At 38.0% G+C, this 18,649-nt stretch overlaps 1 protein-coding gene across 6 annotated transcripts in view; it reads right to left on the bottom strand.

Annotated features, from left to right (window-relative positions):
• The window catches only part of Vps52 (vacuolar protein sorting 52), a 183,991-nt gene that overhangs the window by 117,214 nt on the left and 48,128 nt on the right, over window positions 1-18,649 (bottom strand). For all 6 annotated transcript variants that reach the window (XM_067145795.2, XM_067145799.2, XM_067145801.2 and 3 more), the window contains one exon: window positions 15,752-15,849. In XM_067145795.2, coding sequence (XP_067001896.1) covers window positions 15,752-15,849 — 98 coding nt within the window. The remainder of the gene's footprint in view (window positions 1-15,751; window positions 15,850-18,649) is intronic.

Genomic DNA, 18,649 nt, shown 5'->3' with positions numbered 1-18,649 from the left:
AGGAGGGCTTTCTTTTTGTACGTTGCTTTAATTTCATTTCTTGACTAGACTTCCAATTGTGGATTGGATTGATCACAACGTGAATTAGGGTTTCTCAAATTGTATTGACTAGAATTTATCACTGCGTGAGTTGGGGTTTCTTCAGCTGATATGGTCGCCTGAGTCGTAAGAATTTTAACAATACCGGAACCTTGGTTAAAGTAATTCATGTTAGGGTTTGAAACAGTTTGAATATTCTTTTAGAAAGAAGCATAGTTATGTTTTAAGATTAAAGCGTGTAAGTAGGATACATATTGTTGATTTCATTCATTGCTTGTCAGATAAAAATATTTGGAAAATTCCGTCATTCTTGTTGATAAACTTCCCATTGGTGCATATTCAATCTGGGAGGAATATGAGTTGTCTGTAACTGAATAAGAGAAAAAAACGGGGAATTAGAATGATGAATGTGGAACCCAATACGGTAATAAATGTAGAGTGAGTGTTTATCGTATGAACTTACTTGTCTTGTCGACGTTAGCTGGGACCAATTGTTCCGGTTGGGTCTGAACGGCTAAGCTTGCTGCTCCTAGTGTAGTATTGATGCTGTAGCAGAGGGGTGGAGCGTGGTAGGGAAGGGGGCATGAGTTTCAAATCGTGCATCTGTATTGTTGCTTGAGAGGCGTTACTTGAATTGGATTGGGCAGGTCTGGCATTAGGTGTGGCTATTGGAGCGCATGCGTTCTGTGATTTAAACATACTGGGAACTTTATTCTGATTTACGGCCTGGATTAACCTCGGAGTTGTTTCATATAACGGATTTTTGTTATCAATGACATCATTAAGATTATTATTATTATTGTTATAAGGATCAAAATAAATGTACAAGTTTTCTGTTTTGTTCAATAATTTCCCTTTGCTTAGGCTTTTAATGACCGTCAAATCATTTTCTATGGTGGTGAACTTATGGCCGGTTTCAGTCATATGCTGGCTCATGGCCGAATAATTATTATGCTGGAAGCATTGTAATGTTCCAGATACCTCGTGTAAAAGCTCCTCCCGGTTTGTTCAAAATATGTGAACTCACATTGGGCACATTTTAACCTAAATACACCTGACCTTGAGTAAATGTTGTTGTTAATATTGACTCTACTGTGGTTGAGGAATATGTTCTGATTATTATTTATTGTCTTGAAGGCTATGTTGACGCTGTGTTTTTTAAAAATATTAGTGATATGATGGATAGCCGGGCTATTATACATAAGGGTGATGTAGCTGTTTGTCTTTGATTTCTCTGGAACTAGGTTGGACGACAACCTAATTTTGATCTTATTAATTAACCGATTGATAACATTTACTTTAAAACCATTGTACCGAGCTAACTGTCTTATGTAATTTAGTTCTGTTTCCAAACTTTTGGGTGAAAGAGGAATTTTTAGTGCCCTATATATTAGACTATGATAGGCAGCTAGTTTTTGGGTCTTAGGATGCAAGGACGAATCTTTAATAGTTATGGGTGAATGAGTAGGTTTCCTAAAAAATTGAAATTCAAAAGTGTTATTCAAGCGTGTATTTGTTAAATCTAAAAAATTTAAAGAATTGTTGACCTCATCTTCTTTGGTGAATTTGATGTTAGGATCTATTTCGTTCAGTGGGACTAATATATCGTGACTGTTAGTAATGTCCTTATTGATGATTACAAAAGTATCATCAACAAATCTTAGCCACAAACTAATGCCCTTTATTTGTGAAATTTTTATATGTTCTATATAGTCCATGTAAATACGGTATCTACTAGAATGCCAGATAGAGGGTCGCCCATAGCTAGGCCTTTCTGCTGATAATATTTACCATTAAAGGAGAAGTAGTTATTGTTTAGAACGAAACTCAATATCTTCATGAATTCTTCAATTTCCATTTTACTGAGGCCGCTGTGTTTATTGATGTTGTCATGGATAATTTTAATGGTTTCTTTAGTAGGAATGCTTGGAAACATGTTTGTGACATCGAAAGAACATAAAATATGGTTGGGTTGCAGTTCTAATTTCTTCAATACTTTGCAGAAATTAATTGAATTTTTTAATGGAGATTTATTGTTGAAAATATAATGTTTTCTTAAAAACCTATGAATGAATTTCAATACTTTATAGGTAGGGCTCTTCCTGCAATTTATAATGGGACACATTGGGGTGTCCTTCTTATGTATCTTAGGTAAAGCTCTGGCAGTAGGGATACGGGGGTTCATGTTGAAAAGTGTTTGTTGCTCTTGTTCGTTGAAAAGAAAATTAGAACTTTTTACTAAAGTTTTTAAATTTCACTGAATTCTTACAGTGGGATCTTTGTTAACTATCAAATAACTTGTATTATTAAAATATTCTTCTGTTTTTTGAGTGTTAAATTGTTTGTCTAGTAGGACTGTGGAACCTCCTTTATCTGAGTAACAATAATGTTATTGTCGTCTATTTTTGTTTTTAATTTCTGAATTTATTTTTTATGATTGAAATCAAAATTAACATTCAACTCTTGGGCCAGTTTAGGTAATTTCCTTTTTACTTTGCATCTAACATCGTTTTGAATCTCAACGGGGAGTTTCGAAATACCGGTTTCTACCTCTGCTACTGTATTGATGATGTCGGTTGTTTTATTTCAGCTAGGCCAATTATACTTTAGGCCCTTATCCAATATCCCAATTTCTTCCTGGGAGAACTGAACGTTTGTCAAATTGACTACTGTGGACGTGTTAACGTGTGGGGATGCTGGACTTTGTGAAATCTTGTTATGTGTGGGAGATCGTATCTTAGATTGTATTAATTGGGAGAGTTTTTTATTGCTTGCTACCTTTCTAATGCAATATTCAATCTGTAGTCCACATGTAGTCGGAATGAATTCCATTCCAACGGAGACAATATTTGGGGCAAAAATAAATGAACCTTATATAATTATAAATTTAAGAGGGCTTTCTTTCTGTACGTTGCTTTAATTTCATTTCTTAACCAAATCTCGTCGACCTTGTTCTGAATTCTATTCGTATTGGTTAAACCCTTCCTCTGCGTAACTTTGGTACCAATTTTTGTTCCAGACGTTGTTTTAAATGAGCTATATCTTTTGTTAAATTGCCTATTTTGACCTTAAGATTCAAATATCTGTTTAAATGATAACTTGCCTGGTTGGCTATCAAGTTACAAGTAACTAATCTCATTTTGTTCCGTATTGAAGATACAATAATTATACGCTCCAGCCCTCTGCTACAGCATCAATACTACACTAGGAGCAGCAAGCTTAGCTGTTCAGACACAACCGGAACAATTGGTCCCAGCTAACGTCGACAAGACAAGTAAGTTCATACGATAAAGACTAACTCTACATTTATTACCGTATTGGGTTCCACATTCATCATTCTAATTCCCCGTTTTTTCTCTTATTCAGTTACAGACAACTAATATTCCTCCCAGATTGAATATGCACCAATGGGAAGTTTATCAACAAGAATGACGGAATTTTCCAAATATTTTTATCTTACAAGCAATGAATGAAATCAACGATATGTATCCTACTTACACGCTTTAATCTTAAAACATAACTATGCTTCTTTCTAAAGGAATATTCAAACTGTTTCAAACCCTAACATGAATTACTTTAACCAAGGTTCCGGTATTGTTAAAATTCTTACGACTCAGGCGACCATATCAGCTGAAGAAACCCCAACTCACGCAGTGATAAATTCTAGTCAATACAATTTGAGAAACCCTAAATCACGTTGTGATCAATCCAATCCACAATTGGAAGTCTAGTCAAGAAATGAAATTAAAGCAACGTACAAAAAGAAAGCCCTCCTAAATTTACAATTTTATAAGGTTCATTTATTTTTGGCCCAAATGTTGTCTCCGTTGGAAAGGAATTCATTCCAACTACATGTGGACTATAAATTGAATATTAACAATTTTAACCAAGATTCCGGTTTTGTAAAAGTTCTTACAAACAGTTGAAGGAACCCCAACTCGCGCAGTAATAAATTCTAGTCAATACAATTTGAGAAACCCCAATTCACACCTTGATCAATCCAATCCACAATTGGAAGTCTAGTCATAATAAAATAAGTTAATTCATTGTTCATAAATTCTGGCAAAGTTAATGCACATATTGTATATATTGTAAACTATTGTGAACTATTGTAAACTATGTAAATAGTATAAGACAATTGTATTTAGATCAAGTTAGTTCCAAGTTCCAATGTTATAGTTTTAATCCTTGACCTTAAGTTTAATATAGGCTGAAGATGCCTATAACTAGGGCGAAACATGTCCCTAACTGGTGTATTTAATTCATGTAGAATTTAACCACTAAAAATATATAATTTTATTGAATAGGTGGACACAATATTTTTAATCTTGAAAGAGTTTACTTATTGTATCTTCAATACGGAACAAAATGAGATTAGTTACTTGTAACTTTTGTTAGGTGTCGAGGAACCCAGAAGGAACAAAGCTTTGAATCCTCCAACTGGTTGATAAGTGTGTCAGCACTACCAACAGAGACGCCAAGTTCAGCGGATAGGTGTTTGACTGTAATCCGTCGATCACCCTGAATAAGGGTGTCTGCATGTTCCAACTTTGCAAGCATCACAGCTGTATGGAGCCGGCTGGCAATTGCGAGATCAGACAGGTTTGCTCAACCTTGATGTGATGATGAAACACGCCTTGCCCAACGACTCACCATGCTTTTGTCTACTGCCAGGTCTCTGTAGACATTCTGCAAACATTATGAACATCTGTGATACCCTGGTTTTCCACCACAAGAAACACAATAACTGCTCTCTGTTTGGTAAGCACCTCTGTCACAGACGCCATTCTGAAACTCTACGAGATGAAGCAGGAATATTCAAAGATGTCCAAAAACAAAATTCCAAATTTTTGAACCAAAGTTGGCTGAGAAATAAAATGGGTTGCATTGTATAGTGAATACCCCTCATATATTAGTCAAAAGAAGGGTCAGTTCAATTTTTGCCTGTAGGTCTGTTTGCTTGTTACAGTATCGCAGTAAAACATTTAGTACCTCAAAACCTAGTATTAAGTTAAAGACTGCTGAGTTGTGCACTAGGCTATATATAATTTGATTAATATAAAGCGACATGGCAATATTAAGGGGACCAAAACAGTAAATGTCAAATTTATCCAATATCTGTATTAAAAAATTTCACATTAAAAAAATTGTTCAATATATGATTTTAAATCCTTTATGCCTCTTATACTTTTACCGTCTTACTAATAAACTTTTATACAAGGTTTATACACCGTTTATGTTAAATTCGTTACTAATAAACCGTGTATAAGCCTCCTGTGTATACATCTGTTATAGTTATTCACTGAATTGCTTATACAGACCAGGACCCTTGTATAAGCGTTGCATACCAGCGAGTAGCAGAAAAAGAAATGAGTGAGCAGTTTATTTTCATGGTATTTACTGTCTGCAGTAATATAATCGTGATGAAATATTCGACTCATCCATTTAATATAAAGCACACATTGAAAGAAAGGATGATAACGTTGATGATCTTCACGATATTTTAAACATAGAAGACATACACCATTTAGAGGTTATGGAGGCTAGACAACTTCGTAAAGTAAAACACTTTAAAGAGACGGAATAAATAATAAATAATAATCGTATGGCCTCAGCTACCGTGTGCAGACATTTTAATTTGACGCCATCTGGCTGTCTGCTCGTCAATTTTGACGTTCCGTTTTACTCTAGGCCCGCACCAGATGGCAGATCAAGTAAACCGAAACTCTCTTGGCCGTCTATGGCTGAAATTTAATGAATTTTGTCGGGTAAACACCAAATGTGTCACCAGAGATCTTTTACATGCCGACATCGTACGACATGGAGTGTCGAATGGACCTTTTTCCGCCCTTCAAAAATCCGACTACCTCTGCCGGGTTTGAACCCGCTATCTTGGGATCCGGAGGCTGACACTCTACCGCTGATCCACAGAGGCAGCTAAGAGACGGAATGACAATGAATAATAATAATAATAATAATAATAATAATAATAATAATAATAATAATAATAATAATAATAATAATGTATTACTGCTTAATAGACTTTTGAAACTGCGAGTTTATTATACAGTACATTATCTGCCTCTACAAAGATCTTTCTCAAATTTGAGTATAAAAAGGAAACATATTCCTTGACATAAAAAAAAATGGTATAATTTGAAAACCATACTTAATGATGATGATGCTTGTTGTTTAAAGGGGCCTAACATCGAGGTCATCGGCCCAACCGTACTTAATATGATTTCCATACTTTGTATTTGAATACGCAAATATATGATGTATAAATGTCTAATCAAAACTTTTTTGATCAAACCTTTCTTTTAGCTACAAAACATTTTTCCCTTTCTCCTGAAAAGTAAGGATTTTGGAATGTGTACACTTTTCAACTCACTGATTCAATTACAATTGCCTACGTTTTCCGTACTATCCCAGTTAGGAGCTCTTAATCATTTCTTAAGCTTTTCCATTTCTTTTGTGGCGTTCATTACACAAACAAGCTGGAATTCAAGAGGACAAATTGGGGCAAATATTTGTTTATAGGTAGGGGAGTTAGGGATTGGAATAACTTACCAAGGGAGATGTTCAATAAATTTCCAATTTCTTTGTGATCATTTAAGAAAAGGCTAGGAAAACAACAGATAGGGAAACTGCCATCTGGGCGACTGCCCCAAATGCAGATCAGTAGTGATAGGTTGATTGATTGATTGATTGATTGATTGATTGATTGATTGATTGATTGAAATGTTGATATCAATATAAGCCAATTCCCAGCTCTCTCACTTTGTGTTGCCACTGCCTTTTCGATATGTCATGCTACTGCGCTACTTTCCAGAAAGTTTTGCTCATAGATAACCAGCAGAAGCAATCATAAAGGCTGTGAACGTGTGAAATACGTCAGTGAACTGTAGGAAGAGAATCCTACGACTTGGAATGAGTGTATACGTGCTGTATAGTAATACAATGCGTATACCACTTTTTATTTTTGCTATTTTGCTTTACATCGCACCGACACAGATAGGTCTTATGGCGATGATGGGATAGGAAAGACCTAGGAATGGGAAGGAAGCGGCCATGGCCTTAATTAAGGTACAGCCCCAGCATTTGCCTGGCGTAAAAATGGGGAAACCATGGAAAACTATTTTAAGGGCTGCCGACAGTGGGGTTCGAACCTACTATCTCCCGATTACTGGATACTGGCCGCACTTAAGCGACTGTAGCTATCGAACTCGGTATATACCACGTTTATGAGTAAGAAAAATATACAATGCTTATACAGGGTTTATTCAATGTATAACTATACAAGTGTTAAACAACTGTGTAAGTACTTTTTATTAGTAAGACGGTTACTGTACAAGCTATTGTTATGTTCATGAGTACTGGCAATGTACATCAATTTCCTTCCCATAGGAATCTGCAAGGCACCATATCTTGTCAATCTCATTACAATTTACAAAGAAAACCGTACACACATATTCACGCTAATGCTATTCATACCAATATAAATGGTCCGTTATTGGATATTATTTAATGTCCGGCTCCATGGCTAAATGGTTAGCGTGCTGGCCTTTGGTCACAGGGGTCCTGGCTTCGATTCCTGGCAGGGTCGGGAATTTTAATCATCACAGGTTAATTTTGCTGCGAGGGGGGCTGGGTGTATGTGTCGTCTTCATCATAATTTCATCCTCATCACGACATGCAGGTCGCCTACAGGTGTCAAATCAAAAGAACTGCACCTGGGGAGCCGAACATGTCCTCAGACACTCCCGGCACTAAAAGCCATACGTCTTTCATTTCATTTATTCATTTAATCAAAATGACATAGTATACCCTACAGGGCACATTAATACCGCAGGATGATACCTACCTGCTCTTCTGTTCTTGGATACGGACACCAGCTCAGCTGCAGTCGGCAGAAATGGTCGATAATTTGGGTTCTACAGTCTATCAGAGGATAAATATAGACCTCCTTAGCCTATTATCCACACTTCCTCGGCACCTCGGGAGCTTCGCCCCTACCGCTATTTATCCGAGTCTACAAGTACGGCTTTCTATTGTTACTGATACCATTAAGCACACGCGATCTCATTGATAGGTATCTGAACATCGCGCCACTTACAAATCCACCACCTGTAACTCCGTAAGTCTCTTATCCACTGGATCAAAGTTATCGCACTGTAATAATTACACACTGTCTTTGTTCTGAACAAAGGATTTCTGGCGCAATCTAGGCAGACGTGCGACGCGTGCCGGCAGCAATATGATAGTCAACTGGATGATCTCCCCCCATATCACTTAGCTTTTATATGGGGCAGCACCCCAAAGGACGCCAGGGGAAGTCCCGAGAAACAACTTGAGTCTGGAATGTGGCCACTACAGAGCTTCCCACGGTTGTTCTGCTTGGAACATATTTATTGATCTAATCATATGTTAATAAACCTAGAGGTATCTACCGCTTCATAAAATTCTAGTAACCATTTCCATCTTTTTATTTTCTTGAAAAACCTTCAATTACGGGAATTACGGCTCAGTTTCCGTAATGTGGTGGGCCTGTCTGCTCCCGCTAAAAATCTCTGTTAAGATGGCAGGTCTCTCCCCCAGACAAAATCCCATCTCTCTTTCTCTCTTCCTCACATATTCTTTCTTCGTCACACCTGACCACGCCTTGCCTCGGGAAATCACCTTCTCGATTCCCGCGCTCTGTATAGCATCACGCCCTCACAAACGGCACCCTACTGCAAAATTATCACTGCGTTAAATATCCATTCTCACCGCTCAATATAATGGTACAATAGCACATTTTCATTTTCCATTCACGAGTACATAAATTTCCTTGCCACCACTTACAACATGGCACTCAACAATAACGGACAAAAGACTACCCTCAATTCTGCCGCACATTCTGTTTCTTCGTGTGTTCACACATAGCGATCGTCGCTTGTCTCCCGATCCAGCTAAGAGAGATATTTCTACTCCTAGACTCATAACACTACCCCCTCCTTAAGACTGTTCTGTCCCAGATCAGTTCGCAACCAGTCTTCGATTACCCATTAGTCAAGGAGTTTCTCCTTTGTAAGGAGCTAACTGACTGAAAGTTTTAGAATACGGTAGGTAATATCATTGATCCTCCTTAACACCTCATACGGTCCATTCCATGAACTTTGGAGTTCAGGTGACAGACCTCGTCACCTCTGTGAATTTAAGAGCCACACCAAATCCTTGGCTTCAAATTTGCCTTCTTTAGTCTGCACATCGTTAGCATGTTTCATTCGGCCACAAGCAGTTTCTATACCTTTTTTTAATGAGGGCGCAAATCTGATCTATTCTTTCTCTCAAACGCCTCACAGTCGTCCCTAGCCACCTGGTGCTTGCTGAGTCTAATGACAAACTTCAGATCGCAAGGTAAACACAGCTCCCTCCCGAAGAGAACACAAGCCAGAGTCTGTCCTGTCGTTTCATGGACCAAAGACCGATATACCATTAGAAATAATGACAGGTGTTCATCCCAGTCATGTTGGTTGTCAGCTTCAACTTTAGAAAGGTGTTTTTCAATCATCCTGTTTATCTGTTCGACCCTTCTATCCAACTGGGGATGTAATGATGTGGTTTTTTTGTATCCCCATGAGTTGACAAACTTGCTGAAAGACAGCCGATTCAAAATTCCCTCCTTGATTGCAATGTAATTCCAAGGGAGTACCAAACAGTGAGAACAACTCCTTCACTAGGGCACTGGCAACTGTAACAGCTTCCAGGTTTGGAACCACATAGGCTTCCACCCATTTAGAGAAATAGTCCATGGCTATCAAGGGACTTCCCACATTGTACTGGCGCATGTGTGGTTTCTTCTTTTCTTCTGGTCCATTCCTGGCAGCATAGACCTCACACTTCCTGCACCATGTTCTGGCATCATCTTTACAATTCATCCCAGGGGGTAAGATGGTGGCCCACAGGCCGCATGTGGCCCAAGGAAGCCATATTTTGTGGCCCATGATAGCATTTTAAGAAATAATGTGAAGAAAAGTTTTTTTAAAAATCTTAGCTCATTCAAAAAGTAATCATTTTTATACCGCTTATTTATTTATTTATTTATTTATTTATTTATTTATTTATTTACTTATTTATTTATAACCGGAAAAGTTAGGGCTCGTGGCCCTCTCTTACACATAACTACATTCTATGCTAAATGTTAAATTGTCTTATCTTACAAATTAATAAGATGATGATTATGACAACGATGCCGGCTCCATGGCTAAATGGTTAGCATGCTGGCCTTTGGTCACAGGAGTCCCGGGTTCAACTGCCAGGAATTTTAACCATCATTGGTTAATTTTGCTGGCACAGGGGCTTGTCTTCATCGTCATTTCATCCTCATCATGACGCACACATTGCCTACGGGCGTTGAATCAAAAGACCTGCACCTGGCAAGCCGAACATGTCCTCGGACACTCTCGGCACTAAAAGCGATTCGCCACTTCATTTTTATGATAACGATGATGTTGGTAACGGAGGACAGCAGCGTTTAGCAAACAATCTGCTGAGAGTAAAGGGGATATATGATAACATATTGACAACATTTTGTGTGTAACTAGATGACAGTGGGTAATAATGATAATTCTAACAATATCTAAAATCAAACAAGTAAGTTGTAACATAATACATACCACTGGTTCTAGAGTTAGGAAACTAATGCTCTACGTGACTGAGTGCATGTTAATACTAGTAACTTATGAATTTATGTAAATACTTAAGTACTACATCATACATTCTCACATTCACCCGTGCATTCCTACAACCTGGCCACACACACTGACAAGATCTCCTAAAAGTGGCTAACGTCGTGCAGTTCCTAGCTCTCAATGGGAGAGAATTCCATAACCTGGCACCAGACACTTGGAATGAATTGTTATACACTGATGTACAATTTATGGGTATAGTAAGAGTGAGAGAGAAAGAGTTAGACCAAATATAGTGCTTATGAGTGGAGGAGAGGTAGCCATGATCTGAGGTAAGATACTGCGGGGTTGCTTCATTTAAAAGTTGGAAGGTGAGTATAGCAATGTGTAAATATATCATTTGCTTTGTCTTTAAACAACTGAGTGTCTCATAATGGGGAGAGACATGTGTGGTATACTTTAATGCAAAAATAAAGCAAATGATAGAGTTCATTGCTTTCTGCAATTACTCTGTTTGTTCCTCAGTAGCATCAACTACTACAACATTACAACAGTTGAGTAAGGGTATCACGAATGTCTGAATTAATCTTATTTTCATAGTGTGTGGAAGAAGCAACTGGTGAATTCTGAGTGAATGAAGCAAAGCGTCAGAACTATTTCATTCTTTAACATTATTTCCTCGTTTTAAAGATCTGAATAGGTAATTTTTTATTATTTAAAATCCAAATTTCACTCTTTTATGCAATTGTAAAATAGTGTTTTAAGCAATTAAAATGATCAAACCTTCAACTGATATATGCATATTACTTCATACTGGTACCTCTGTTCTACTTGCAGAATTTTACAAAAATTGGTCTATTATTGAAGTGCGGCCTGCGATCATACATAAGGTTCCCAATGTGGCCCTCAAGCCCTTGCAAACTGGAAACGCCTGGTTTTCCCAGCAGAACCTCTCTCTAATCTAATCCACCTAGCAATCTGTCTTTCTGGGTTCCTAAACTGCATTAGCCATTTCAATGCACCATGATCTGTTCATAGCAGAAATCTTCACTGACTTCACCAGAGCTAACAATTCCCACCTGGTCATGCAGTAGTTTCTCTCAGGCTTGGACAGCATCTTTCTGAAGTATGCTATCACCCTTTCTTGACCGTTCTGGGTCCAGGATAACACTCCACCTATTTCTATACTGCTGGCATCCGTGTCCCATATAAACAGACCTGTAGTACAAGGGTAGCTCAGAAAGGGGGCGGCGGTCAGCAATGACTTGAGTTGTTAGAAAGCTGAGTGACTGCAGGTATCCCACGAGTAAATCCGTCCTTCTTCAATAAGCCTTTTTTTTTTTTGCTATTTGCTTTACGTTGCACTGACACAGATAGGTCTTATGGCGATGAAGGGATAGCAAAGGCCTAGGAATGGGAAGGAAGCGGGCGTGGCCTTAATTAAGGTACAGCCCCAGCATTTGCCTGATGTGAAAATGGGAAACCACGGAAAAAACCATCTTCAGGGCTGCCGACAGTGGGATTCGAACCCACTATCTTCCGGATGCAAGCTCATAGCTGTGCGCCCCTAACTGCATGGCCAACTCGCCTGGTTCAGTAACCCTTGTCGAGAGTTTAGCTATGTTGTCAAATACTGGTATGAAACATCGGTAGTAGGAGCATAGACCTAAGAAACCCTGAAACAGCTCTGGGGACTGGCCATTTTTTTTTTTTTTTTTTTTTTTTTTTACATTACGTCACACCGACACAGATATGTCTTATGGTGACAATGGGACAGGAAAAGCCTACAAGTGAGAAGGAAGCTGCCATGGCATTAATTAAGGTAAAGTCCCACGGAAAACCATCTTCAGGGCTGCCGACAGTGGGGTTCAAACCCACTATCTCCCGGGTGCAAGCTCATGGCCGCGAACCCCTAACCGCACGGCCAACTCGCCCAGTAGCCATTCTTTTACTGGACATATTTTCTCTGGATTTACGGCTACACCGTCTTTGGAAACATGTCCCAAATACCTGACTTTACCCAGAAGAGCTGGCATTTCTTTGGATTCAGCTTCAGTTTGGCTCCCTGCATTTGCTTAAAGACTTTCTCCAGGTTCAATAAGTGTTCATCAAAAGTCTTACCTATTACTATAACATCATCCAAGTAAACGAGGCAGGTTTTCCTTGACAGACCTTGCAGTACTGTTTCCATCAGACTTTCAAATGTAGCTGGTGCACTGCAAAGTCGAAAAGGCATAACTGTAAAATGCCAAAGTCCCATACCAATTGAGAATGCTGTCTTCTCTCTATCTTCAGCCTCCATTACTAATTGCCAATATCCACTCCTCAAATTCAGAGAGGAGAACACTTGAAATCCAGATAATGTGTGTAGTGTGTCATCTATACTGGGTAATGGATAACTGTCTTTGACTGTCTTGCTCTTCAACTGTTGGTAGTCCACACAAGTGGACTTAATTCTATTCCTTTCTTTACAGTACTTTTACAGTTCGCAGTTGGTACAGGCAGTGTATATGGCCAATAGGGTATAAATTGCAGTGTTTCAAATCCACCCAGTGCCCGCTACCCTCTTTTCTTATCACTAACTAGAACAACTTGCAAACACAGTCACTTTTTGGAATACACTAACAACATTAACAGGGAACAGCTGTTATAATTTCCTTATTTTGTTTCATTTCTCCGTATAGCAGTACATGTGATCATATTGGTCCATTAACAGATTAGATAAGATGCTAAACGTACAGAGAAAGCAGTATTTATTTTAATATTTGTTTTTACTTATTTGCATTTAATAAGACGCACTATTTTATTCTTTAACCCTTAGCACTCATGCGGCGGGCCATGCCCGACAACGAGAATATCCCGCATAGGTCCTATGTCGGGCATGCCCGACATGACATTCTTCCGTATATAACTCCTTTGTCGGGTTACGCGTGCATGAATTACAGGTACAGTAAGGTACTGCAAACCTTCGACGAAAATTTGAAGCCATGTATAGCTATAATCTCTCTGAAATCAGGCTTTGTGCAGATTCTTTGCAGACCATGTGAGTTTGTAAACAAACATTGCTTAGCAACATGGCGTCGTTCGAGCAGCGTGAGAAAGAAATCGCCAGACTTTTAGGTGAAAGTAACGTTGATTTCCGCGATAGTCGGAGTGATTTTCAATTAAATGGTGAGAAAGATATTGCGGAATGAGATTGTGTTGGTGAATTGAGTGATAAAAATCCCGATAATGAGAAAATTATGATGAATGGCAATGCTGGTACCTCTTCTGATGGATGGAGGTAATACCGCGACACTGACTTGGATTTCAAAAGCTCATTCACAGGTACGTCAGGTTATAAACAACCGCATGGTTGAATGAACTTGACTTTTTCCAATTATTACCTTTGACTGACGAGTTATTGTCGGAAATTGTGCGCGAGACTAACCGGTATGCTAGTGTAAACATTCAAAAGGTTACGCCCCTCACACGTGAGTCTATTAGGGGGTCGTGGATAGATGTTACTTTTCCTGAATTCAAAGCATTTTTAGGCGTAATCCTAAATATGGTAATGAACAGTAAGCCTAAATTACGATGTGAGAGTGGTTTTTTCAGCAATACCTGCAGAAAAAAGCCTGGATTACATCCCGGCGAGTGTTTTGGGAAGTTTCACACAATGCACTATTACAGACAAAAAGTGACTGACTGGGATAATTTTAGGTTTGAAAATGCTGAAAATTGCACCTGAATACTGTATTGTACTTGTATTATATTTATTTTGTGTTTGCTGTAGCTGATTTTTATAGATATGCTGTCAATATGTTTGTGCTCTCTGTTATCCCTCTGCAAGCAGATTCTTAAATGGAGCTGGAGAGGCGGCAGTGTTCAGAAGAAAAAAAGGGCTAAGGGTTAATGCACATAACATGCTAGTTCATCACTACATTAATCCTTATGTAAATGGCCTTGGCTTTCATTCCTATGATTGAAGACAACAGATAGACAATGAAGACTCCTGTATTTCAATAGAAGTATCTTCATTTTTCTGTTGGCTGGCTAGTGAATTAATAGCTCGACCTGCAAAACGGTTCGATAGAGTCAGATACTATAGTTGACAGATGAGGTTCGAATCCAAGTCTCTCTACCTTTTTTGTATGTTCATTATCACCATCACTCAGTATTACACCCAAATACCTAGGAATTACCTTAGACAGGTCCCTCACCTACCGACGGCATTGCTTAAACACCAAACACAAGGTGTCAGTCCGTAACATCATTCGGAAACTTGTTGGAAGTAATCGGGGTCCTGAACCTCAGGTGATCCATACTTCTGCCATGGTACTTGGCTTCTCTGCCGGAGAATATGCCTACCCATTGCAGCATCGCAGAAGTGTGATTCAAGATCTGATTTCTTCGCCTAACATAGACGAAAAAGGAAATAACCGTCATTTAGTAATGCAAAATTTAGGGTTCAGTTTTTACTGGGACACCTTGTTTCTAAGGATTAGAGAGGTCGACACAGGGTCTTCCCGCTTGTGTCAATGTTTGCTCAAGCAACAGATAAGAAAGTGCTTGGCTAACTGGATTATAAGACTGCTATAATCTAACTTTGGTTGTCAAGTAGTATATCAGGAATACATTTACTTTGTCTCTCAATGATAGACAAATACAATGAACGTACGGTCCCAAATTCTTCAAACCAAAGTTCAAAAAAGGCACTATCATGCAAGTTAACATAATATATGCGTCAAAGTCAGAAGAAAAGTCATATAACCCAATACAAATGTTCAATTATTTGCTATTAAATTCAAAATTTTCAAAATATGCATTATGCATGAATTTTCTCCCAAAAAGGCCAAAACATGCAAACATGCATGGAAAAGGTACGGTTATTTGGAATAGATTAGTCAAAAAACGAATGTTTGCTAAGTTTCAGAAGTGTAACCAGTTTATCTAGGAACGTGCATTTGCATGGAAATCTGGGCTCTAATTATGAGTATTCAATTACATCAACAATTTTCATATGGCATGAAAAATGAAGAGCTACCATCTCTCATACAAACCTTTGAAGCTTTGTTCTTTCACAAAATTGATTTTATGATTTAAAACCATTAATTGAGTCAAGAACTCTTTCTCTGTGACAGGACACTCCAGAATTCCCCTGAAAAAGATAAACAGTTTCAGAGAATAATACATTTCCTGAGATCAAGACTATTGATATACAAACCAATGAACCTTAATGATGGAATATTAGGAGAGAGATGCCATTGTTTACAACAGTGATGGTCAATAAAAGTTTTCGAATAACATTATTTAACCTCTGTATATTACGATAACCTTCACTGTTTATATTTGCTTCACATAAATTATTATTATTTTGGACTTTCTCAAATAGGTATTCAATATGTTAGCTTATAACAATATATGATAAATCATTCATCCAGGTTTTTTTTTCTTTTGCTAGTTGCTTTACGTCGCTCCGACACAGATAGGTCTTATGGCGACGATGGGACAAGGAAGGGCTAGGAGTGGGAAGGAATTGGCCGTGGCCTTAATTAAGGTACAGCCCCAGCATTCACCTGGTGTGAAAATGGGAAACCACAGAAAACCATTTTCAGCGCTGCCGACAGTGGGGTTCGAACCTACTATCTCCCGAATACTGGATACTGGCCGCACTTAAGCGACTTCAGCTATCAAGCTCGGTCATCCAGTTTTCACCTTAAATAAATCTTTTCATACTACAGAGGCTCATCATATTTAAATTCCTCTTCTTCTAAAAACCCATGGACAATGAAATAATGGACTTGGTCTCAGAATTTGATAAAGAGAAATAGAGCTGTGAAATACACATACAATCTCTTTTTTCCCATTCAGACAACGGCTTAATGGTTCATGTACTGCCAGCTCTACAGAATATTTTTCACCCAAATGACTAGAGATAAAATCTATTGGCACAAGAGATGGAACCTTGTACCATACTATAAATACATACAATTTACTTACAACTCCATGACAGAGAAGATTTATTATAACATACAAACTGCCCTGTGGATATAAATAACATTAGCAATGTCAGTAGTACTGTATTTATACCAAACAAACCATTTTAGCAAACTATGGACCACATAAATAAATCTTTACAATTATAGTTTTCCTTGGTGCCCATATTCCTTCATTCCCTTGCTTGCAACTTCTTTCTTTTCATCTACCCAATTTGTTTCTTCCTAGTTGCTGCTGTTTCTTGTTCCTCTCAAATGATGTATCTTTCTTTTGTTTTGTTTTTTACAATTTTGCTTTACGTCACACCAACACAGGTAGGTCTTATGGCAACAATGGCTACGAATGGGGAAGGAAGTGACTCTGCAAAAAACACTATGAGCAATTTTGGACGGAAATGAGTTATGTAGCTTACAGGGAGCTAGAAATAGTCCCCCAAATGCGGCATGTGCCTTTCAAATATTTGAGGTGTTATTAACAAAGAAAGAAATACAGTTGTGCAATGCCATAAAATAGTGAGCTCCCATAATCCACTATGTGACGAATAGGTCACATAGCGGATTTTAGTTAGTTCATTGTGTGCACTCATCATCACATAGCTCCTAGTGCGTAAATGACAATGCACTAGAGATTCCAGCATTATCTCATGTGTTTGTTAAGCTGTATTATTATGTGTTTAGCTTAGTAAATCACAATGAATGGCAGAGACGGGAGACTTGCGATATTGGCTCTGGAGCAACAAAACAAAATAGAAAATGAATGTGAAACTCCTATGGCATGCAAAAAGGTATGTAGCAGCACTGATAATTATGTTGCATTTCATATGCTATACTGTTCTTTTTTGTAAGAACCTATCCAAATTAGGATTACTCAATTAAAATATTGAAATGGAAATCATCTATGTTAAGAACCCCTGAAAGGTGTTTAAGTGATGTTTCATTTTGTTCTAGATCCTAAGGACCACATAATTCCTCTCGGTGTTGTTTCAAATTATTCAACATTTGGAACAATGGAAGAGTTATCTATATTCGTAAATCTATCTGTTATCAATGCAAATAAGCTATTAAGTGCTGCCACTGTTCACAGAAATGGGACCAGTGAAGAAAGTGTTAATGAAAATGTAGAGGATAGTGAGAAAACATGTGAAAGCACAATGGAACATCCTGATGTAATTGAAGATAGCCCTGGTGCACTTACAGCCAGTGAGGAAGTTCAACAAAATGGAAATCTAGGGAATCCAACAAGAGTTTGAGAGTTCTTGGTAAAAGATATCACAGAAAAAAACATGAAGGCAATTCTTATATTTCTGTAGGAAGTAAAGACTGAGTATTACTCCCGGCAACATGCTCCCATAAGACAGAAAAAAATCATTGGAAAGAAGTTTCATGTGCAATAGCTTTGACAAAAATCAGAGAAAAAGGATTCATGAGAAGGTTTGGGGTATAAGAACAAGGGATGAAAAAAAAATGTATATTGCTGGACTTGTGGTTTTTCAACAATATTGAAGAGGAGAAAAAATAAGGAACTGTCAATAAAGGATCATGGATATGACTGTTATTTGCCAAGCAGATGGAAAGAAAAATCAATGTATGCCGAAACATTTTTCTGTCGACTATTGCCCTCGAGAAAGGTGTGCTTCATGATTGGGTACAACAGTATTATATGACCAAAAACAGTATCAGTGATGATGAGGGAACTTCTAAGATGAAGAAGAAAAGAAGGCTATCCCAAAGTGGGCCAGCAAACAACAATAAGAAACTCAAATCGGATTCTGTTTATAAATGGTTGGAGATAATCCCTGAAGTGCCAAGCCACTTCTGCAGGGCTTCAAGCAAATGAGTCTATATAGAGACAGATTCAAGTCTATTAATAACATTTTTTTTTTAAATAACTGTTAGGTTATTCAGTCTGCCAAAACTAATTCTGAATAACTAAACTTATAAACCACCTGAAAGAGGAAACAT

Source organism: Anabrus simplex, chromosome 4 (genome assembly GCF_040414725.1).
Source record: "Anabrus simplex isolate iqAnaSimp1 chromosome 4, ASM4041472v1, whole genome shotgun sequence".
Classification (NCBI taxonomy): Eukaryota; Metazoa; Arthropoda; class Insecta; order Orthoptera; family Tettigoniidae; genus Anabrus; species Anabrus simplex.
The sequence above is the reverse complement of the archived record's forward strand: the minus strand, read 5'-3'. Positions and strand labels throughout refer to the sequence as shown.